This window comes from Peromyscus eremicus, chromosome 9 (assembly GCF_949786415.1).
Source record: "Peromyscus eremicus chromosome 9, PerEre_H2_v1, whole genome shotgun sequence".
Classification (NCBI taxonomy): Eukaryota; Metazoa; Chordata; class Mammalia; order Rodentia; family Cricetidae; genus Peromyscus; species Peromyscus eremicus.
The window spans coordinates 62,243,387-62,267,017 of NC_081425.1; the positions used below are offsets into that span (position 1 = coordinate 62,243,387).

The window sequence follows — 23,631 nt, forward strand, 5'->3', positions numbered from 1 at the left end:
AAGTGAAATTAATGAATATTGTTGTTATTTTAAAGAGATGATTTCTTCATTAGTAGGACGTGTGTGTGTGCACGTGTGTTAAGACTTTAGGGGAGATGCCAGAACCTGTTGGACCTTGCCTTTCTCAAGGCTGCTATCCCAGCCTGGTAAAACTCCCCATGGGTTTCATGGTTAACTGGATCTTTCCCCCAGCTCCTCTCAAACCTTCTAGTTTCAGGTGATGCTAATCAGGGAATAAGATCCTTTTCCACATCTGTGCTGGGACCCCAGTCACCTTCCAGAGGAGAAGCCGCGGCAGACCTGCACATTCTGCCCGTTGTTTTTATTAGTCATGTTGCTGCTCTGACTGGCCACAGTTCTTCTTGTCTGTCAGGAACACTGGAGGAATTCTCTCCACCCTTCTATTTGCCTCCAGTGTTCTCTTTCTGGGGGCACACCGCTGGCCCTCAGGTGGGCTCTTCTGTTCACTTCCTTCCGAACATTGCCGGCATTAGGTGAGTGTGTGCAGGCCCAGCAACTGAGTCACAGCCTGAGACCTTGAACTCTTTGACCTCTGAGCTCAGCAGGGTTGTCTTTCCCTGATGTTCCGGCCCTACCAGGCCTGCGCTGAGGATTGATACATGTAGAATATTAAAGCATTCACCCTTCAGTCAATTATTATCACTATGAGGCAGGGCATCCTTGGGGTGGGAGCTCATGGTTGGCTTATGGTAATAGCCAGTTAGCTCGCTTTGGCTGGTTCCATGGCTACTTGGGGCTTTCTTTTATACCCTCTAGTCATTGGTTTTCAAGGAGAAATTCTTCATGCAATTAGAGTTTCTGTGGACATTTGCCTTAAGAGGTTGAAAGTATATGAAAATATATTTTTGAAAATATCAAAAAAGTAAATGTGAAATGGACTATAATATTGCATTTGATAGAACACAGAATAAAGGGCCATAGAGAAAAATGACTTGCTACCATGACATTTTAAGTATTGCATATTTATATAAGCACACACTTGGGTCACTATTACAGTATTTTGGTAATGGAGCATAGGATGAGCTAGATGGGCCGACAATTTAGAAGGGAGAGGCTTGCATTAACCTTTTAATCTCTGGTATAAGCCTGAAGCGTTCAAGATGAAATTCTGGTTGAGTCTGCAGGTGAGAGGCTTGCTGTGGTCCTCATCAGCTCTGACTCTCTGGACTCCTGTCCATTTGGTTGTAGATGTTGTAGATGCACGGGGTTTCAGAATGCTTGGGTTGGTAGCAGAGAGCCACACTTCTGCTGTATTTCAGGTGTGTGTGCCTGTGTGTGCATGTGCACACACATCTGTAGGTTTACTCATTGTTTCAAGCTGTGCATCTGTGTTTTGCTCATCAACAGAGCCGTGACGTGAATGCTGGTAGATGAAGAGTTACCACCTCAGCCGAGCTGCCTGTTGCCATTAATCTCCTCTAGGCGGGGAGAGGGGGGCGCAAATGCAGATTACAGATGGCAGCTCCTGTGGACATGTGTTGAAATGTTCAGAGTCCTGAACCATCCATTCCTTTGTCTCTGATCATGCCTGGCTTTGTTTGATTGAGGACCAGCAGGTCACACTTAGCCTGTGATGCCATTCTGTTCAGATGGCGCCATGAACATGGCTAGGTGAGGCAGGTGTGTTCACTCTTTAATGTTTCAACCACACCTTGTTTTCTTGCCTGGTGCACTAGCTCATTTACCTGTGAACCATGCCAAGTACCATGTTTCTTCTCCAAGGCAACAAAGGACTTTTGTTAGGTTTATGTCCCTGTTTGTTTCTCCAACTGTCTTACAATGATTTAAAACAGAAAAGTATTTAAAAGGCTTGAGAGGAAACTAAAATGCCACAGAATAAACCAAAAGGGCCTCTGTTCAGGACACTGTTAACCACTGGGCCTTAAGGCTGAGGCATCGGTGTTAATGGGTGAGTTCAACAGACTGGGAAGGCTGTGTGTTGTGAGTTTGCTGTGGGGACAACCCAAATGCTGGAGACTTTGTTCCACCGTGCTCTGACTCCCTGGAAACATGTTGTTCAGAGCTCTCCCGTGTTGCTAAAATGTGGCTAACTTAACATGGGCTTTGGAAAGGCCTGAAAAGCCATCTTCCATTCACACATGTGTCTAGCTCTTCCTGTGGAAAGTGTCAGTCTCAAGACAAGTTGAAGTCAGAGGCGGGCCCTCTGATCTCTTCCACCAGGCACTCCACAGTCAGCCTTTCTGGAAGACCATATCAAGTTTGCCCAGTGTTGTGAATGAAAATAATCCATTGGTGAAAGCCCCAAATTAGAAACCTCTTGGTATATTTATTTCTATGTCTCAAGAATTCTGATTTAAAGCAGACTTTATTTCAAGTAATGTGAACAGTAGGTTGTTCAGGAGTCTTGGATGAATCGGTGTTTTCTTCCCTCCACTCCAGGAAAATCTATTTAAAGTAAAGGTCAGCCCTGGGCTGGAGTTAGAGCCCACTGAATGCAAGTCTGGGGCACAAGACCGGTGCGCTCTTTTCTGTACAGTTGTGAGCAGTGGGGACACAGGTCTTATGCAAGCCATTATTTTCCACACATTCCTTTCCATGTGACCTTCCTCTACCTGGAATGTGGTGCGGAGCCAATAGTGTATGTTACACAGGAAGATGAGCTCTTGCAGGACTTTGGGCTTACTAACTTTAGGAATTATTTAAACCTTGAGAATACTGCCTGAAGAATCCAGTGCCCTTTAGTTATTCCTAAGAAGGAAGCAGTAATAAATATAGTAGCATGCCTCTTTGAGACATACCAGCCCTTCCTTTCACTCTCCTCTTACATCTTCCTGCTCCAGCCTTCTCCATCCCTCCCTGTGAAGGCTATCAGGCATTGTCTCAGTTAACAAGCCCTGCCCCCCCCCCCCCGCTGGGCGGTGGTGGTGCACGCCTTTAATCCCAGCACTCGGGAGGCAGAGCCAGGCGGATGTCTGTGAGTTCGAGGCCAGCCTGGGCTACCAAGTGAGTTCCAGGAAAGGCGCAAAGCTACACAGAGAAACCCTGTCTCGGAAAAAACAAAACAAAACAAAACAAAAAAACAAAAAAACAAAAACAAAAAAAAAAAAACAAGCCCTGACCCTGACCCTCTGCATAGGCTCTGGCAGACCTCTGCCTCTGAGATGTGCATCTCCGGTCCTGCCCCTCACTTAGCCTGGCTTCCGTAGATATGTAGGAGCTGCTATGGTCTCTGAACTTGACTCCCCACTACTAATCTCTACCTCTACTAAACCTTCCTTTTATTCCATGAGAATGTGAACATACTCCATGACATTGTGATGTTCTTTGAAGAAAAAATAGTGAAAGAACTAGCCAAGAATTGCAGGTCCCCAGGAGTTGATATTTTAATGGGGAAGGTAAGCAGCAAGAGAAGACACCACCAAATAACTATGAAGGAATAGAATTTGGACCATAGTATCTTACCCATGAAGACTGAGAGTGGATGGGCAAATAAGGAGCCAGGATGGGGTAGGGGGTGATTTTACACAAAAGTAAAGACCTCCCTGAGAAGGTGACATCAAGGAAGCAGGAATGATGGTCCAGATGAGGGTCCCAGGAGCTTGCAGTGTCCTGGAGAGGTGTGCTCAGGGTGTAGATGCTCACTGAAGGCTGAAGTGGTGTGGTTGATGTTTCTGAACTGTCCCACACAGGAGAAAGCTGGCTGGGGAGGGACCCAGAAGGTCTGTTTGGGACATGCTGTGCTTTGGATGCCCAACTATGTGGGGGGGACAGTAAGATGGTAGGAGCTGGAATCTGGGGAAGAGTTTGTACCCAGAGATAGAAATTTAAGATTAACCTGTAGGTGATATTTAAAGTCAGAACAGAGGGATGCCCTATACAGATGGGAATCATCTTTGAATTGAGCCCCAGACTTTTTGATAGGATTCAGAAGTACCTTTTTTTCTTTTTTTTCTTTCTGTCTTTCTTTCCTTTCTGTCTTTCTTTTCTTTCTTCCTTTCTTCCTCCCTCCCTCCCTCCCCTTCTCTCTTTCTTTCTAGATTTATTTACATTTGTATTTTATGTATATGAAGACTCTGTCTGCCTGTATGTCTTGTATGCCAGAATAGGTTATCAGATCCCACTATAGATGATTGTGAGTCACCATGTGGGTGCTGAGAATTGAACTCAAGACCTCTGGAAGAGCAGCCAGTGTTCTTAACCCCTGAGCCATCTCTCCAGCTTAAAGTTTCTTATGCTAGAACTTTTTCCCTATGGCTGCAGCCTTGCTCTCCAGTATCCTGCTGTGCTCATTGGGCACAGTGGCCACACTCCACAGTCTGATGGCACATTGACCAGGTGGTGCTGTGCTTGAGAATAAAGTGTTTGGATGGCACAGTGGTTGAGTGGCACAGGGGTTGGAGGATAGTGGTCTGTGGATACAGTGGCCAGGTGGCATAGTGGTTGGGAGATGCAGTGGCCAGGGGATATAGTGGTTGGGAGATGCAGTGGCCAGGGGATACAGTGGCTGGGAGATGCAGTGGCCAGGGGATATAGTGGCTGGTTAGCATGGTGGTGGAGTAGGGGTGGTAGGGTTGACCCTGTTGCAAAGGTGGCCTCAGTGGGGGAACCAGGAGCTCCTGCTTCTGGGACCTACTGTCCTTTGGTTAACCAACTATGTAGAGGGATAGTAGGATGGATATTGGGGCAGACCTTCTTCACTGGTGTACCCTTGTGTGTCCCAGTTGCCATGCCATTTTGTTTCCCTGAATACCTCCTCCTTAAATGCATCTCAGCACAGCAGAGAACATCCAAGGCAGGAGGATCTCTGTGAGTTCAAGGCTAGCCTGGCCTACATAGCACAAGGCTAGGTAGATACTCTGTCTAAATCTCCCAACCTCCTAAAATAATTTTTTTAAAGGCACAACTTTTACCATTCCAGGTGTTTCCTCTTGCTCCTGGCCCCTCACTTCTCTTTCATCTCTATCATTCTTTAAAAAAAAAAAAAATCCCATCATCATACTTTCCCGTTTTGTCGTTTTCCTGTGGTGCTGGGGGTGGAACCCAAGACTCACGTATGCTAGGGAAGGGCTAGACAGTGAAGTACATTCCAGCCTTGTTAGTTCTGTGTTTCTGGTATAAAGTGAGCTCCTTGAAGGTGAGGGGTCAGGTGCCAATGTTTACATTCCCAGGACCTGGATATCACTTTCATGAAGCAGCCTATTAAATGTTGAACTGGGAAGTCTAGCTTAAAGTTTGCAAAAAATGGTTTCAGATATTACTTGTTCACTTAAAACATATACATTAAGTATACACATATTTTTATGTATGTATGTGCGTGAATATCCGGAAGGATGATGAATGAACACCCATCTTCCCAGGCACTCATGTCTGAAATAGCAAGAGTTTCACATACAGAGAGTGTTTTCCCCCACCTTTATACAGCGTATCTGCACTTAAATGAAAGTATGTATTTCCTCCCTCAAGTAATGATTTTTTTATTTCTTCTCTCATGTCTTTTGGTAGTAAGTCCTGTGAACCCAAAGGTACATATAGTAAGAAGGATGTTGTCAGTCACCTTAGAAGTTACTGGCTCCATTCAATTTACTATTGTACTTAAAATTTAAAATAGTCAGACTGACATCATATTGTTGCCTGTAGAAATTCTGTCTACCTGGAATGTCATCTGGCTACCTGGACTGTCATGTGGGGGTGGGGTGTGTATGCCTGTATTTGTGTGTGCATGCATGTATGCATCTGTGGGCTTCTATATATGTGTTTGTGTGCAAGTGTGTCTATGTTTTCATGCAGAAGGTAAAATCTATAGAAGGCAATTTAAGATGCTTCAGGAAAACTTTGGATACCCTTTTGGTTTTTAAATCTTGGTACTTGGATGTCCTGTAAAAATTTCTAGTGTAACTTTGTATTCTGAACCTTCACCTATTGGGTGGAATAAAGAACCGTGTGTGTGTGTGTGTGTGTGTGTGTGTGTGTGTGTGTGTGTGTATTGGAAACAACCTGTGGTTCCCCAAGAGATGTTTGGAGTCATTGTGACACCAGTGTTTGTGGACAATTTTTGTCCAGCCAAAGATGAAGGACACAGTGTTCCTAAAATGAGCAAGTGTGACACCAGTCTGCAGACAGAAACACAGAGGTAGTGCCCACACTGTGGTCCCAGGTCTCCAGGCCAGCTGTCTGCAGCCACTGTACTGATCTCAGTCCCACTGAGTGGAGAGGGGGCTAGAGAGGAACACACCAGTGCATTCCCAACAGCCAGCGGGCCTCTGTAGCCTGGATAGAAAGAGTGGGGACTCTGAGCCAAAAGGCCACCAGCACATAGGAATATTCCTCAGAGACAAGCAGGAACTGTGGGAACTGGGTGGAAGGCTCCCAGATAGGATAATGTTTCAAGAGAATCTGGATATCTGCTTTTGTGAGAAGTCTCCTGACTTTTAAATCTTGAATAGAAAACATTTTCCCCTTTACCATAGGATGAATAGTTATCATCTGCTCAACCTCATGGTTTCCTTTCCTGGCCACACACAATGGTCAAGGACCTTCTGTGCTCCTTGGTCGGATCTTTACACTTTGGGTCCTGAGCCAGTTTCAGACTTCAGTGAGGCCTCTCTGTCTGTCTTATTCTCGGCTTCAGCTTTCTATGATGCGTGAGAATTTTCTCCAGCACTTACAGCCCATGCATTGTTCTGTGTCATTTCTGCTATGCCCGTGTGCTCACTCACCTTGAGAGAAGATCCTTTGCTGCTTTGTTACTTGGTGTATCATCATGGTGACATTCCATGACTACATCCTGAGTGTAAACACATCCCCACCCTGGGCCCATGTTCCAAGTACTTTTCAAACTTTTGATAGAAGGCCTTTGTCTCATCATAGATACAAATAAGAGTGTTGGAGTGGAGGTAAGGGAGAACATGGGACTCGTAGATGCCGAAGTAGTTTCTCTGGTAGGGTCAGAGTTCAGGCAACAGCAAATATTCCCCCAAACAATGGGTGACCAGCATTGTTTTGAACACCTGCTCTAGGCTAGGTCATTTGCTTCTTTGTTTTCTGAGCAGGGAGCATGGTAAGAAATCACTCACGTGGTTCCTTTTTCTATTCTTCATCAAATGCCAATCAAAAGGTCACATGATCCACACGGTGCCAGCTGCTAGATGTTCAGTAGGAATGTATTGACACTCAAAAAGGGATCCTGATTGGACAGACTATTCCCTGGCTGTACCCTGTGTAGCAGTGTCCCCACGGGGCAGCTGGGGGCGTGGTCAGGCCTGAAGATGCTCATGGGCCTTCCCACTGCCACCTGGCTGCAAGGGTAGGTGAAGCCACAGTCAACTCTCAAGCAGCATCAGCCTTGATCCCCATGCACAGCATCCTGTATTCCCCTTGAGTGTCTTCTGCTCTCTTCCCAGTGGCAGAAGTCTTTTACCTATGTGGGCTACTACCCATCCCTCTTTCTCACCATCCTCGGATGATTTGCCAAGTACTGTTTCTTCTTTCCCCGAGCATGTTTCTCTCTCTCATTCTGGCTCTCCCTCCCTCTTTGGTCTTTTTGAAATGGGGCTAGAACACACTATGTAAGCCATGCTGGCCTCACACTTAGGATTGTGCCTAAGAGTGATGGGACTTAACAAAAGCTCACCCAGCTTTTAAACCCTTTCTTGGCTTTGTGTCTTCTCACAGAGCTAGATAAACAGCCCCAGAAGCCTCTACCTGGACCTCTCTATCCTAACCCAGTCTGTCCTTCATCCTGTGGATGGAGATATTCTATGAATCAAACTATGAAAAGTATACTTTCACACATGCGAGCCTCCACATGTTGCCTTAAGGCTCTAGGTAAATCCAAGGCTTTCCCCATACCTGCAAGGCTCCCCCACACCATAGCATCTTGCTCCTCTGACCTGCAGTTCACCTGCCTTTCATGTCAGACACACAGTGATCTGACTCTTTTGTACATTTGTGTATGTTACTCTCTGTCTCTGGGACTCCATACGTCCTAGAATTTTGTGTGTGTCTTAGGCTCCTACTGGTAAAACACTACTTCTAGGATTTTTTTTTCCTGCTCTCTTTTAGCATTGACATTCATCACCATTATCTCAACTCTGCCTGCCTATGTAGAGAAACAAATGGGGTTGCAACCTGCCCTAATGTCCACTCACTGCCCACCTGGTTCAGTTGGTGATTGCTTCTGCATCACCGGGGCAACCTTCAGGCCACAAATGTAGGTTCCTGGGACTCTGTTCTTCTTTCTTCAGTGGAGTGTACTCCAGAAAAAATTATCTTTTCTGTACACTTGCCTATTTATTTGGTTTTATTTATAAACTTAATAGTAGTACATGCCACTGCCTTTGTTAACTAGAGAGTGCCTTTTTAAAACAATGGAGTTAAAAGTTTTAGTCCTCAAGGGGTAGGAACTGAAGGAAGCTTGGCTACTTATGGTCATTTCCTTACACAGAAGCTAGCACGGGCCGTTTGGGAAGCTGGCTGTATCATGAAGCAGGAAAGTCTATCAGTCATTGAAAGGACAGTGTGCCTCTTAGGATGTGCAGCTCATCTGTTCTGGCAGATGTTAACATGTGTTCCCATGTGCAGACAGTAATGTGATTTGTAGTGCTCTCCTTGCTGAAGTTTACCTTGCCTGCTTAGTCACATAGTTCCTTGAGAACACTCCACGTATTGTAGTTGCCCAGAAAGCAGCCTCTGCCATAGTTTACTATATAAATTTGACTCTTGTTGTGTTTGGTTTGGGGGCTTTAACTTCCTCTAGGAATCAAGAGGTTTTAGACATAGTCAGCAGAATGACTGTAACAGACATGTTACAGGCAAAAAGTCTTACCCCTAAAAATGAAAGACATTGGTGATTATGTAGAAGTTCTTAGTAAAATTATTCCTACCAAGCCTGAAGATGCTAAATGTGGCAGATGAGTCACTATGTATCCACTGTCCAGTGTCTTCAGGATCACTGTGCCACCAACTGTGGGTCAATCACTGCTCTAAGGAATCACAGTGGTCATCTTACCCTAGCTGAGTGACAGCTCTCATGTGCCACTGTCACAGTCTCCTTGCAGGAAGGTGACTCCTTATAATCATTGGCCTGTAGGAAATGTTTCTCTAAAAATAATTTCACATTTTCAAGAATTGCTTAAAGGACCCACAGTCCAAATTCAAATTGAAGTGCTTCTTAAACCATGTAAGTTTGTTTTGAGATCTTTTTGTATACAGCTATTTGAGAATATGTTTGCTTCTTGTGCAAGCAAGAGGATTCACAGATCTAAAATGAAAAATCTTGTCTGGGGGGAAGAAACCAAATGAAGAATATTAAGTTTGCTACTAATATCCTTTGGGAAGTGAAGTGCATATTTTCAGGGATTTCTTTTAAACTCAGTGGTTGGAGCTGTGTCAAATGCTGGTCACCTTTTCCTTCCACAAACAGGGTGATTGATGGCTGTCAAACCCTGCAGGCTCCAAAGCACAAGTGAATGAATGGCATCCTTCTCCTTAGTATTGTTTACCAATTCACAAGCAGGCACAGAAAATAAAGTGTCTTTAGTTACCGCTTCCTACATTTCTCCTCTGGAATACTTTTTTAGAAAAATGAGAATTTCTTTAGAGAATTGAGATGAGGAGTAGGGAAAGGAAGATGAGGAAAGGAAAGAGAGTAAGGAGAAGAAGAGAAAAGAAAGAAGGAAAGAGAAGAGAAAAGAAGAAGAAGAAGAAGAAGAAGAAGAAGAAGAAGAGGAGGAGGAGGAGGAGGAGGAGGAGGAGGAGGAGGAGGAGGAGGAGGAGAGAGGAGAAAGAAGAAACCTAAAACCAAGATTCCCATTCACCATGTAATGAGGGTCTTTTTTTTATGTGCATTGATGTTTTGCATGCATGTGTGTCTGTGTTAGTGTCAGATCCCCTGGAACTGGAGTTACAAACAGTTTTAAGCTGTCAGGTGGGTGCTGGGAATTGAATCCAGGTCCTCTGGAAGCAGTGCTCTTAACTGCTGAGCCGTCTTTCCAGCTCCATGCAGTGAGATTCTTAAGTGGGCCCTGTGTGTACAGTGAACTAATCCATGATCTCTCCTTAGTTATATTTCTTGAAATCTCAGCCAAAGGAAATCCATTTACTTCAGTAAGCATTAAATGAAATTCAGGAATATATAATTACTAGTAGCTTAAGACTTCTGCTACATTATATATCATAAAACATATATACAATAAATATATACTATTTTATTTTCAATTAAAATGGAAAATGATGTAACACGAATCTTAAAGGGTATTATTAATAAAAAACTCAGAGCCAGGTATTGAGGTGAATGCTGAAAGATCAGAGAAACAGAACCAGCCACAGCTAACCTCACCTTGCCAATTCCTCAGCTGATCTTGTTTCCTCAGACTGAAATCCTCTGAGTCCTCATCCAAAGTGAATCTCAGCTGAACTGCTGCTAAAAGCCTAAAAGCTTAACCAGGCTCTAGTTTCTGGTCCTCACACCTTATGTACCTTTCTGCTTCCTGCCGTCACTTCCTGGGATTAAAGGCATGTGTCACCATACTGTTTCCAGTGTGGCTTTGAACTCACAGATATCCAGATGGATCTCTGCCTTTGGAATGCTAGGATTAAAGGTGTGTGTGCCACCATTTTCTGGCCTCTATATCTAGTGGCTGTTCTGTTCTCTGACCCCAGATAAGTTTATTAGGGTACATAATATATTGGGGAACACAATATCACCACATTTCCCCTTTTTTGTCTAAAATTTAAAAAGCTTATAACTAATAAAAGAAAAACTATATCTCATAAGTATATTCGATATATACAGTCAAGAATTACATTAACAATGTCTAGTCCATTAACATTTGACAGATTCAGACAAAAAACTCATATATATTTAGAATGTCCAGTCCATTAACATTTGACAAATTCATACAAAAATTTTCATTACTTATCCTACTTAAAACAAGTAGTTCCTTTCTAAAAGTAGATTCAATAATCTCCCTTTTTATCTTATTATGTCTATATGTTCTTTTTTAGTAGATCCAAAAATCTACCTTTTATCTTATCATTTCTATATATTCCCATTTTTCAGAGTAGATTCAATGATCTACCCTTTTCTATATCTTCTTTTTTCTTTTTCTTTTTTTTAAACAAGAACCCTGTATCTAATCTCCTTTGTTTAGTTTTTTTTTTTTTTACCATTAACAATTAACTTGTAACCAACCACCGTAAACAATAACAATTATCCATAAGCCATTGAACGACCAAAAAACACCCACCCCAACTTTTGGGAATGTGGGCATCATTTTCTTAAAATTACTTCCTGCTTTCTGGGGGTGAAGACATCTTTAGGGGATCCTGAAAAGAAAATTTTGGGGTTAATTGTCAAGTCCTGAGAGAGCTAGTTGTATCATTTGTCCAGTCTCTGCATAATGGGAAAGTGCAGGGCTTGTCTCAAGTCCTTGCTCAAGTTGTCTGTGAATCTGGATCATCTCAGCTAGCCATCTTGAAATCGTCCTGAGCAGTTTGTAGTCCAAAGCCAATCTTTTTTTTTTTTTTTTCTTTTTGATTTTTTGAGACAGGGTTTCTCTGTGTAGCTTTGGAGCCTGTCCTGGAACTTACTCTGTAGCCCAGGCTGGCCTCAAACTCACAGAGATCCGCCTGCCTCTGCCTCCTGAGTGCTGGGATTAAAGGTGTGTGCCACCGCCGCCGCCGCCGCCGCCGCCGCCGCCGCCGCCGCCGCCACCACCACCGCCACCACCACCATCACCACCACCCGGCCCAAAGCCAATCTTTCCATGGTATTAATCAGCTTAATGGTTTTACCATAGTCCATGTGGAATTATTGTTGCCCTTTTGAACATTCCAAAGTTGCTGTTAGGTGTGGTCATGGTTCCCTGCAGATTTACTTATTTTATTTATTTATTTATTTATTTATTTATTTATTTATTTATTTATTTATTTATTTTGTGCCTCCTCTATAGTTTGGAGCAATCACAGTCTGATAAATGTCTGTCTTTTGGAACCGTGAACGTTCTTCCCTAGAGGAGAAAATCTTCACAGCAATTTCTTCCCACCATTTGTCTTGCCAAACTTTTCCAAACTGACCTTTGCCTATGCTTTCTTGTAACACAATGGTCCTGGTAATTGTTCTCTGAATGAGCAGCAGTAAACCTTTCATCCCTGGTAACAGCGTCGCTGCCACCATCAACAGGATGAGAAAGCGGCTGGCAACTGGGAGCAGCAGCTGCCACCTCCATGGTCCCACAGCCACCGTATTCATCATCATTATTATCTTAGAAATGCAAAGTAAAACCAATTACTCATTGTAACACCACATAACCACTAGAAGAACAAAAATCAAATGCTGCATCCACATTTTGGTAAAGATAAAGAATTACTAGGAAGTGTGATTGCTGGGAACCCAAAATGGCACATCCACTTTGGAAAAGTCTCACAGTTCCTGTAAAGTTAGAGATGCCCTGTCTTTGTGTCTTAGTAGGCTTTCTGTTGCTATGGCAAACTACCTGGAATAAACAACTTACAGAGATAGAAAGTCTGTTTGACTTCGAGTTCCAGAAGTTTCTCTTCATGGCCAGTTGGTTAGTTGGTTTTGGACCTCTGATGAGGCAGTACATCATACCGGAAACACCTGGTGAGGTGACTGCTGAGCTCATGGTGGCTGACAGTGGAGGGATTACAGTCCAAATGTACCCAAGGATGAACAGATAAACAAATTGTGGTCTATTCTGTATTGGAGTACTACTCGGCCACAAAAGGGATGGACGGTCTAAGGAAACAAGCAAATGTTTCAGATGAATCTCCGAACATTATGTTAATTGAATTGACCAGTCAGGTGGGTCAGCTGTGTTTCTTTCTGTGTGATCTAACTGCCAGGGTCAGGCCAGCAGGGGGCCTGGTGGATATGCTCCGGACCTTGATTACAGGGTTGCCTATCTTTGGAGAAGCTCACTTAAATGGGTCAGTGTTGTTGTGTACTAGGTTAGTTGAGCCACAGGAACACTAATTAACAACAACAACAACAACAACAACAACAACAACAGTAATAAGTGATAGAAGTGCAGGAGTACATACTTTATGTGTTTTAGAAGTTATTTTAGTATTTTGTGTGTAGGAGTGTTCAGCTTGAGTGTATGTCCATGCACTACCATGTGTGTATCATGCCATCGGAGGCTAGAAGAGGGCATTGGATCTCCTGGGATTGGAGCTACAGACAGTTGTGAGCCATCACTGTGTGTGTGTGTGTGTGTGTGTGTGTGTGTGTGTGTCAGTGTGCCCACTAGCACATATGCTCTTACCACTGAGGATCAAACCTGGGTCCCCTGGAAGAGCAGTCAGTGTTCCTCGATGATGCTGTGACACTCTTGTAGAGAATTATGTCATTGTGTGAATTTAGTAAATAGGTTGATTTGGTCTGAGGAGATAACACTTTTTAGAATGAAAATAGAAGCATTCTGTGGTAGGGAAGGATGGATGCTACAGGGAAGTGTAAAGCTGGGAGTTGGTAACGTAGGAGTACCCAAGGGCACCAGAGTTAGCACCTGGTTAGGAGTTCTTGGTGTTGCCTGCTTCCTACCTGGTGTTTACAGGCAAGAAGCCAAATGTCTCCTGAAAAGGGTGAAACAGTTCTGGTGGAATACCACCACCTTGTCTCCTTAAAATGATTAGAATTCTAGGAAGTCTCCGAATCTAACACAGTTAACCAAGATTCAGTCTGTGTGCTTATGGACTTTACGTTCAGGGATATTCATGCATGAGAGCAAAACAAACATCCTGAGCATAGAGGCCTGGCTCCCTGACTCTGGGGCCGACTCTGGCAGCCTGGGACAGCCTACAATGGCTTTGTTGTGTAAGGGCTTCTGTTACGTTTTCCAAACTTGCATTGCATCTGTTAGGTCCCCTAAATGCAAAGGCATCAAGCGCATCAGTACTACTGAGAAGGAGGTACGGTTTTCTTAGAAATGAATATGAAGAAAACGAACAGAAGAGGAATGGTAGGGAACGATGACCTCATCTACCCCAAATGTGAGAGCTGGGCGATAAGAAGGATCTGAAGAATGGGAGGTGAAACAAAGAGGAAGGGTAGAAGCCTCAGCAGGGCACAGGCAGAACAGGGCAGGATGGGAAGAACAGCCACAAACCACAGCTGGGCCTGTGGATTCTGGGACATGCATCATCCTTAGATATTCATGTGCCCAAGGTCAGTTTGCAGGCTGTGTGCTCTCCACCTAAAAGACTAAGTGTGGTTTGATTGAATTCTGCAATGAAACCTGACCCCTCCTAGCTTTCGGCATCCTCAGCTCAGAGGCCCCCTTGGAATTCACAGAACATCAAAGTGAGGGCTGAGGCAGCTGCTGCTCCCAGGGCTTCCAAGAAATCCTTTATGGCTCTGCTGAGCTCAAGGAGAGAAAGGGCCTCTTGCCTCCACAGATTGCAGAGCTGCTGAACGAGGTTGATTTTGAGGAAAGAACCTTGCTTGCTGCAGATTGGAAAGACTATAGCCAGGGTCTGACAGTGTTCCAGTCTCCTGGTTTGTTTACTAAATCTGAAGTGATTAACAGCTGAAGCACCTTAGGGGGCCTATCTGCTCATGGACTGAGCAAGTCTGTTCCTCAGTGGTACTCCAGGGACCACCAGATGAACCTGGACTTGGGGAATGTCTGCAGACCTTAGTGGTGCTCCAGGGACCACCAGATGAACCTGGACTTGGGGAATGTCTGCAGGCCTTAGTGGTGCTCCAGGGATCATCAGATGAACCTGGGGTGGGGCAGCATCTATAAATGAGCAACTGCAGAGCCATCCCTTGAGATAGCTGGTGGCATTGTGGTTTTATACAGTTTTATTTAAACACTGGAGAGGCAACCACAAGCATTGGCCTTGTGACAACACAGTCATTTTTCAGCATGACTAAGGGACAGTCATGAAGTGCAGTCACCCACTTTGGGCACTTAATCACATCTACTTTTAATCCTAAGAAAAATGAAATTATAGAACATAAATGAGCAGCTAGAAACATAAAGTTCAATATTAACACCTAGAAGGTAAATGCCAATTAAGAATGCTGGAATGTGTTTTATCCCTCTGCGAATGAACTCCCCTGCTTCAACTCCCTATGGCCCTCATAATAGCAAAGTCTATTGTAACTTTTAGTAATTGGTTTTTTTATTAAAATAAAAAGAGCACAGTATAAATTTTAGCAACCAGGCTAAGTAGGCATTAAAGACCCTGGGATCCAACCACAATGCATAACATCATTCCTTGGGGAAAAGGATTCTAAGTGCTCAATAACTACCTTACAAATAGACTTTAGGATCATAGTCCACTTGAGAATAAGGAACTGTGCGCAATAGCAATGCCTTCCATTGACTCGCCTGAGAATGGTACCAAAGGGACCTATATTCTTCCATACATGTGTGGTGAACTCAGCTAGTCTGGGTTTGATCAAAGATTATTGCTGAGTGGACATGGAGAGCATGAGAGTTAAAACCAAGGCATATCCTCAAGAAAGTCAAGGGTAGAGCCAGGAGGATAGAGCTGCAGATATGTAAGAAGTTTGAAATCTCCAAGGCGCAAAGGTGGTGTTGTAAATGGATAGAGTGGGGAGAGACCACTATGGAAAATGAGTGGAAGCTGTGGGCAAGAAGGCCACAAGGTAAGAAGAAAAAAAATTGAAGAACCAATCATTTTTTAAAGGCAAATACAACTAAATGTGTCTCTGAAAGGAAGACTGGGTAGACTATAAGGAAGTCAAATATTTTTCCATAGATATGAAAGGGGAACATATAGAATCAATGCCTAACTATCAGTTTATTTGTGAGTTTAGTATGTTCATAGCGCACCTGCCATGGCTTAGTGTGCACAAAGGTTGGCAAGAGGAGTTAATGACTTCATCAAGCTCGAGTCGGTGTAATTATAGCCAGCCACAGACGTGAACCAGAGCAAGGCAGTAAGGCAGGACATAGTGGTGGCAACACACAGAATGCCCAGAGAATGTTAAGGTTGTCTGACTTAATCTTTACCTTTGTATACTTCTCATCATTTTTTAGACTTGTCGTCTTGGTTGCACAGTAAGATTCACAGTAGATTACATAAAGTGTATATGCCTGTGTATCATGTTGTTTTTATTACCTAGGTAGAATGGTCGCTCCTCTGATGAGTAGATATGATTAGTTGATTAAAACAGAGTTTAGCTCGTATAACTTGAACTAACTTGACTGAATTCTTTGCTTGAGAAAGCTATGTATGCACTGCAGTCTATGTGAGAAAATTCGTGGTGAATAGAATATAAAATGTGAAACATCTTAGTAGTGTTTGGTTCTCTCTTTAGAGAGGGTATCCACTGTATATGTGGGTATCCACTGTATATACAGCCATGAGATGCCACCATCCACTTTTACATGTATCCCAGCTGCTGGAGCATTGTCCTGTCTTCCAGCTCTATATTAGTGACTGCTACTGTGTGAATGTGTCCATTCAAGTTCATGTGTTGGAAATTTAATTCTTGGTAATAGTGTTGGAAAATAGTGTCTAACAATAGGTAATTGTGAATGGGCTAATGCCACATAGAAGAACTTAGGGCTTTAAGATCTCTCTCTCCCTCCCTCCCTCCCTCCCTCTCTTTCTCTCTCTCCCTCTACCCCCCCCCCATTGTACTTCTGCCATGAGGTGACAAAACATGAAGGTTTGTCCACCAGTGCTGGCCCCCTAATCTCAGACTTTGAGCCTCTATCATCATGAGCCCCTAAGTTCCTGTTCATGATAGACCTCCTAAACTAAGGTATCCCGCATTTAAAGCACACAGCTTCTCCCAGGCTCTGTAGCTTGCTCTGCATGTGGTTTTCTCCCATGTGCTGTGCAGGCATCTGTAGTAGAGGTCTTCATTGGAAGGCTCTTCCAAACACTAACAGCACTGCTCCTCCGGTCGCGGTGGCCTCGTGGTGCTGTGCCTGTTTCATCCAAGTGTCTATGATGACAAGAACCCTGGAGCTCACCACCCGAGCAGCTGTCTGTTGGTGTAGTCAGCTCCTTCTATTATAACAAAACCACCATGGCCCCTGAGGCTAGAACAGGCATTTTCTTCATGGTTCTGGGGGCTGAGAAGTCAGTATCAAGGTTAGATGCTGGTTTTCAGATGGCCCTCATCTTACTGTGTCCTGCACGTGATGGGGAAGAGGATGAAGAAAAAGGAGACAAGAGGGGAGGTGGAGAGGAGGAGAGGAAAGGGAAGGAGAGGAGAGGGAAGGAGAGGGGAGGGGAAGAGAGAGGAGGGGAGGGAAAAGAAGGGGAGAAAAGAAGAGGGGAGGAGAAGAGAGAGGAGGGGAGGGGAGAGGAGAGGAGGGGAGGGAGGGGAGGAGAGGAGAGAGGGAAGGGAAGGAGAGAAGGGAGGAGGAGAGGAGAGAGGGGAGGGGAGGGAAGGGGAGGCAGTGCAAGCATGCTTACATCTATTGCTGTCCCCGAACCCCATCACAAGGACTCCACCCCTGTGATCTGATCGCCTCCTCCAGGCTCTGCTTTATAACAGGGCTTTTATTTAGGATTCAAGGAACACCTTTTATGGTTAAGACCTTTGCTTCCTGCGTTGTAAGATGGGAATAGACTCTCAAAAAGAGTGGATGTGAGTGCTGCTCTGGTCCAGGGCCTCTGTTGCTGTGGAAACTCCAGGACTTTTTCCAGGTCTTTCTTTTGCTTGCCTGGAGAAGGAAGGTTGTCCACATCTTAGAATCATAAATTTCCCAGGTGTTGTTTCTTAGACTGCTTTCTGCTCTACAGCAGAATACCCAGACTTAGTGCTTTATGAACAAAGGAAATGTATTTGGCTCATGATTGTATGGGATGAGAAGTCCTAGTCTGAGGACTGCATCTGGAAAAGGCCTTTGTCTTAGTTAGGTTCTATTGCTATGATAAAACACCACGACAAAAACAACTTGGGGGGAAGAAAGAGATTCCTTCAACTTAAGTCACACTCTGTCACCAATGGAAGTCAGGCCAGGAACTCAAAGCAGGAACCTAGAGGCAGGAACTGAAGCAGAAGGCGCTGGGGGAGTGCTGCTTACCATAGTGCTCCTTATGCCTTTCTCAGCCTGATTTCTTATAGCATCCAGGACCACCAGCCCAGGGGCGACACAGCCCACCATGATCTGTGCCCTCTCACATCAATCATCAATGAAGAAAATGCCCCATAAGCTTGCTCACAGGCCAATCTGGTGGGGGCATTTTCTCAACTGGGGTCCTCTCTTTTCAAATGTCAAGTTGTGGCAAAACTAGCCGGCACAGTCTTCTTGTGTCTTCCTAACTAGAAGATTGGGAGGGAAGGGGACAGACAAGAGTGAGTCCCTTTTAAAAACACTCACTCTTGCAATACTTCTGTCGGTTCATTGTGGGGACAGTAACCTGATGACCCTTATTAGGTCCCACTTTTTGACACTGCCATATTGGGATGAAGTTTCCACATGAACTTTGGGGACACATATAAACCATAATGTCACCTTTCTGTCATTCGTTTTCCCACTGCTCATTCTCATTCTGAAAATGCCCTCCCAATTCCAGCCCCAGAGCCCCCCTTTCCCAGCTCCTCCCCCCTCACTGATGGTGTTCAGCAGCTAAAGCTGGAGCCTCTACCCCTCTAATGATGAAAGGCAACTAGTGTCTATCTACCCTCATGCATAGTCTAGAAACAGCCCAAACATGAACGCTGCCCTCCCTAATCGCACTCAGCGATGTCTCTGTATATGCTATGCCCTCATATGAAAGCTGTGATCACTGTATCTCAGGGGATTTTATTCATCAACTTTTTTCCTTCTTGGGCCAAAGCATGTCCATGGGGCAGCCACTGGGATGGAAGGCACTGAGCTAGACTGTGGTCTAGCTCAGGACTATGTCCCAACAGTGATGTAGTCTCAGGACGGTTTCCTGTCCTGTATGAATAGACCCCTGACAGAATAGACCCCTGTCTTGTCAACCCAGGTCTTGGCAAAGTGGAAAAGATTACCTTCTATCCATCTAAATGCTAAAGGCCAGGTTGTTTCTATAGATAAACATAGCTGCTTCCTGGCTGGAGAGATGACTTAGCGGTTAAGAGCACTGACTGCTTTCCCAAAGGACCTCGTTTCAATTCCCAGCATCCACATGGCAGCTTACAACTGTCTGTAACTTCAGTACCAGGGGACCAACACCCTCATACAGACATGTAAGCAAAACATCAATGCACATTATATAAAAATAAATAAATCATTAAAAAATATAGATGCTTCCAAGATGCTTATTTGAGACTCGGAATGGTAGAACTAAGGATGAAATGCATAAAGTTTTATTTTTAATAGAAATCAGTGTAACTTTGACTGGGAGAGCATTGTTCTATTAATTATTCATCCCTCATTACAGTGTGGCAAGGCCTTCTCAGTGGTGGCATTTATTCTCTGTCATGTGTTTTCCTCAATATAAGACTTTCCTCCTGAATACATACTAGGAGTGCAAGAAAGGGCTTCATTCAGTGTTAACTGTGTGTCAAACCCACGCTCGGTTCCTTATTTGGATCAGGTCACTTGTCCATAACTAAAGTGCTAGGAAGTTTTCCTAGCCTCATTTTGTACAAGAAGAAATGCCAGTTAAAGAGGTGAAGTATCTTGTCCAGTATCAAAGAGGTGGTAAGTGTGGAATTTGGACTAGAGCTAACTAAGTTATAGAGATTTTTATTAAAAAATAAGATGTCTAGCCATAGTGTGCGGTTCCAGAGTATGTGTCCTTACAGGTCTTTCTGTGTCTTGGTATCTTATTGAGAATGAAAACTGGACAGAGAGAGTGGAAGCAGTTTCTCACTGCCAGCAGCAGTGAGCTTCAGTGTGACTAGGGGAGAAAAGTGCCTGTCCATTAAACTCTCTGCTTCCGAACCAAAAGTCAGGTTACCATAAGGTAAATTACATGAAAATGTAGCTTCATAGACAAAAGATCCATTGTCCAGAAAGAATAATTTTGGTGTATTTTTGTGCTTTCTGAATAAACATAAGCTGCATTTTTTTAATCAGCCAAAAGGTACATTCTTATATTTGAGCCCATACATTCCTCCATACAAGAACATCTTTTATTAATTATGGGAATGATTTTCATGCTTTGCATGTAACAATAGACACCTTACAGTGTTTGTTCAGGCTGATGGCAGTGGTTTGGTTGGTATGAGCAGTTGAATTTGATTAGACAGTTTCTTCCATGTGAGAATGACCAGCTCATTTCTTATCTCCTTGATACAGGGAGACAACAGTATAATCTGAAGTGCTCAGTAGGTGTGCAAGTTAATCTTCATGTAAACATATTTTTTTATATCATACCCCTTCTGGGCTGTTTAAAACTTTATCTTGTGCAAACTGAGAAATGTTAGTGTTTGTCCTGTAAGTTCTGGTCATGCTTTTGTTGAGGTTCCTTTTTAAGAGCATTAAAAGAACGTATATGCATATATGTACATCATTACACACACACACACACGTGTGTGTGTGTGTGTGTGTGTGTGTGTGTGTGTGTGTGTGTGAGAGAGAGAGAGAGAGAGAGAGAGAGAGAGAGAGAGAGAGAGAGAGTACATAGAGAGAGAGAGTGAGAGTCCCATTGGGAAGAGGTTTTGCATCACTAGATTGTACCCTTCAGCCAGATTGGATCTTTGTGAATATCATAGGTCTCTCACTCTGATGATGCTTTACCCAGAGAATGCATGCTAGGGACTATAGCAAGTTGAACTGTGTGTTTTTCCTTGTCCCATCTTCTCATTTTAAGAAACTTTGAGTTCGCCTTTTATGTATGAAGCCCACAGGCATCATCCTCTTCCACTTTTTCTAGGCAACACGGGCTGCCATCACTCAGCACTGTACGGACCTCGGAAATTTGCTAGGCAAAGAGAACGACGTGGCCCTCATCATCGATGGCCACACCCTGAAGTATGCGCTCTCCTTTGAAGTTCGCAGAAGTTTCCTGGACCTGGCCCTCTCATGCAAAGCAGTCATCTGCTGCAGGTGAGAATGCTTAGGTTGTGCCCAACCAATGATCTTGATGTGTCTGTGTTGTGGGCTTCTAGAGGAATCGATAAACAGAAAGTCTCGGCTTCAACTTCTATGTTAAAAATAGAAAAAGAAACTAAACAAAAATGTATGTTTATCTTTGGCTGTTGATTCATAGATTTTTTTGCTCAAAGCAGCAAGTGGCTTTTTATGCTTCTGTTTCTTGTCACTCCATGGGGTGGTGGCATGCAAATTCAGGGTGGGTCTTCCATCCCCATTTAAAACTCTCTGAAAACACCTGCACAGACACACCCAAAGATGTGATTAATTATAGCAATAAGTGCTTCTTAACCTAGGCAAACTGACCATTAGAACTAACCATCACACCACCCAACCGAAAGTCTTCATTGGCTCTTATGGAGTCTGAGAAGACTTTTGAGGATGGCTGTTGCTGACACTGACTACACGTAACATGGAGGTCCACTTCTGATAGAGATTTGAAAGTCGGAATTATGAAAATAATCTACTAGGAAGATAAGAGGCCACTGTAGGTAAAGGGCCCATGATAACCGGAAGAGGGAAAAGCATGCTGGGAATCCTGTCTTCTGTAGTTTCTCATTGTGTCTAAGATGCTGAGTTTTAAGTGGGTGGGACCTGACTTCTATGAGTTCTTTAACACTGGAAATTATTATCATTCTACCTGATCTACAAGTGCTGGCCAGTCACTTCTGCCCGCTGCCTGCATTGTTCATCAAGGAGCAGTCCCCAGCTTGTCAGTTGGCTGAAGCCAACAGTAGCACCAGGGACAAGAGGAAACCAGATGGACCAGACTAGTAAACTGCCAACAGGCTAACCCCTTATAGAGGCTTCCCTGGGACAAAGTGTGTGCATCTGGGTTGCCAGGGGAGAACCAGGCAGGCCTGCAGACTGCAGGAGCAGGCTCCATCCTAGCCAGCTGCTCTGTGTTAAAGAAAAACACCGTGTCCTCCCCTCGCATAAGCTGTCTTCTCCTGGCTGCGTGTGTCACATGGGCAAACCTTAGGATGGCACTAGAAAGAGCTCGAACTGCGCTAGGCACCGAAAGCCGATCTCAAGTTGAATACAGTGACCATCTCCTACGTAGAAGTGTTCATTAGAAAGTTCCAAGGTGGTTTCCAGCGTCCTTGCTCTCAGACATTTCTTGGCTGGTGTCACACTTCTGATTTAAAAATGGCAACAACAAAAACTGAGCATATACTTTACAAACAAAGCGCTCAGCTGCTTCACCTGTGTTCAGGATTGTAAGCCAAATTTCACATGTGACTTTGCACATAAAGTTGGCCTTAATTCTCACTTTCCATGTTGAAAATAAAAGCGTTTTTCAGTTACTCTTTTCTCTAAATGCAGAAGAAAAAGTGGTGGGTTTTTTTTAAATTTTTTTCAGAAAAATAGTTTCCTGGGAAATCGTTAAATATTTTCTTTTCAATATGGATTTGTAGATGGTTGAATGTTATCATAATATAATATAATATAAGAATTCCTTCAAACTAAGACAGATTTAAGTAGTGAGAAGAGGACTCTAATCCCCCCCACCCATACACACAGGTCCCCAGTGAGCCCAGATACTCCCAAAGGTCTCGTCTCTACACTGAAAATGTCCCTGTATTCTAAGAGCAGTGGCCCCATAAAAACACCCTCCAACCAGGCACAGAGGATGCTACTGTAGTCCCAACTACTCAGGGAACTGAGACAGGAGGATTGCGTGAGCCTAGGAGATCAAGCCAGTTTGTAGAACAGAGCAAAACCCCATCTCAGTCTAAGGCCCTTCTCACTGACGCTTTTGGGGCAGTCAAGTGTGCCAGCCTCAATTGATAAACGCCAAATACCCGTTCCATAATATTTAGGTAAATGAGAGTAAATTAGTCTTTGTTTATATAATTTTTGACCTTGGAAGTCTATTACATATTTTGATTAAATTATACTCAATTTTGCTAATTACAGTTTGCTGTACTCCAGGATTTCCTGTGCAGTTAAAAATTTGCACAAGGTCCTTTGTAGTCAGCAGGATAGGTGTCGTTCAGTTTCCTATCGGGACTTTTAGATGCCACTGCATTGTTGTTTGACCTGTCAACTTCCACCCGAAGACAACTTCAGTTCTAAGTTTGATATTTGCATTGTACATTCTAGGTGTTATGGGACAATTAAAGAATGTGTAACCTCTGCTCTTCCGGGTCAGGGTGTCTTAGAGTATTGGTGTTAATGCTTAGCGTCTGCCTTGCACCCTAGGTCTTGGGCTCAGGCCCTCAGTGAGGCTGGTACCCCACACTTCCATTTGTCATAAGCAGCTGGCATGTTCAGTTTTCGTTGGACGTCTACTTCCTTTTAGCATTGGTTGTTGTCGGTCTGTTTTATTTTGCTTCCCTGTTGCTTGGATGAAACACTAACCAAGAGCAGCCTGGCTCGGGGAAGAGGGCTTATTTGGCTTCCGGGTCACAGTTGATCATCAAGGGAAGCCAAAGCAGGAACTTGAGACAGGACCTGAAGCAGAGACCATGGAGGAATGGTGTTTAATCACTTGCATTTTTTATACAACCCAGGACCACCTGCCCAAGGGCACCACACCCACAGTGGGCTGGGCCCTCCCCTGTCAATCATTAATGGATTAATATTCATCAACTGAAGTTCTCTCTTTCCCGGTGACTCC

The 23,631-nt window shown here is 43.9% G+C and overlaps 1 protein-coding gene across 1 annotated transcript in view; it reads left to right on the forward strand.

The window, feature by feature from the left end:
- Atp8a2 (ATPase phospholipid transporting 8A2) overlaps positions 1-23,631 on the forward strand; it is a 591,431-nt gene that overhangs the window by 284,738 nt on the left and 283,062 nt on the right. The window contains 1 exon segment of the mRNA XM_059273541.1: positions 20,791-20,963. Coding sequence (XP_059129524.1) covers positions 20,791-20,963 — 173 coding nt within the window.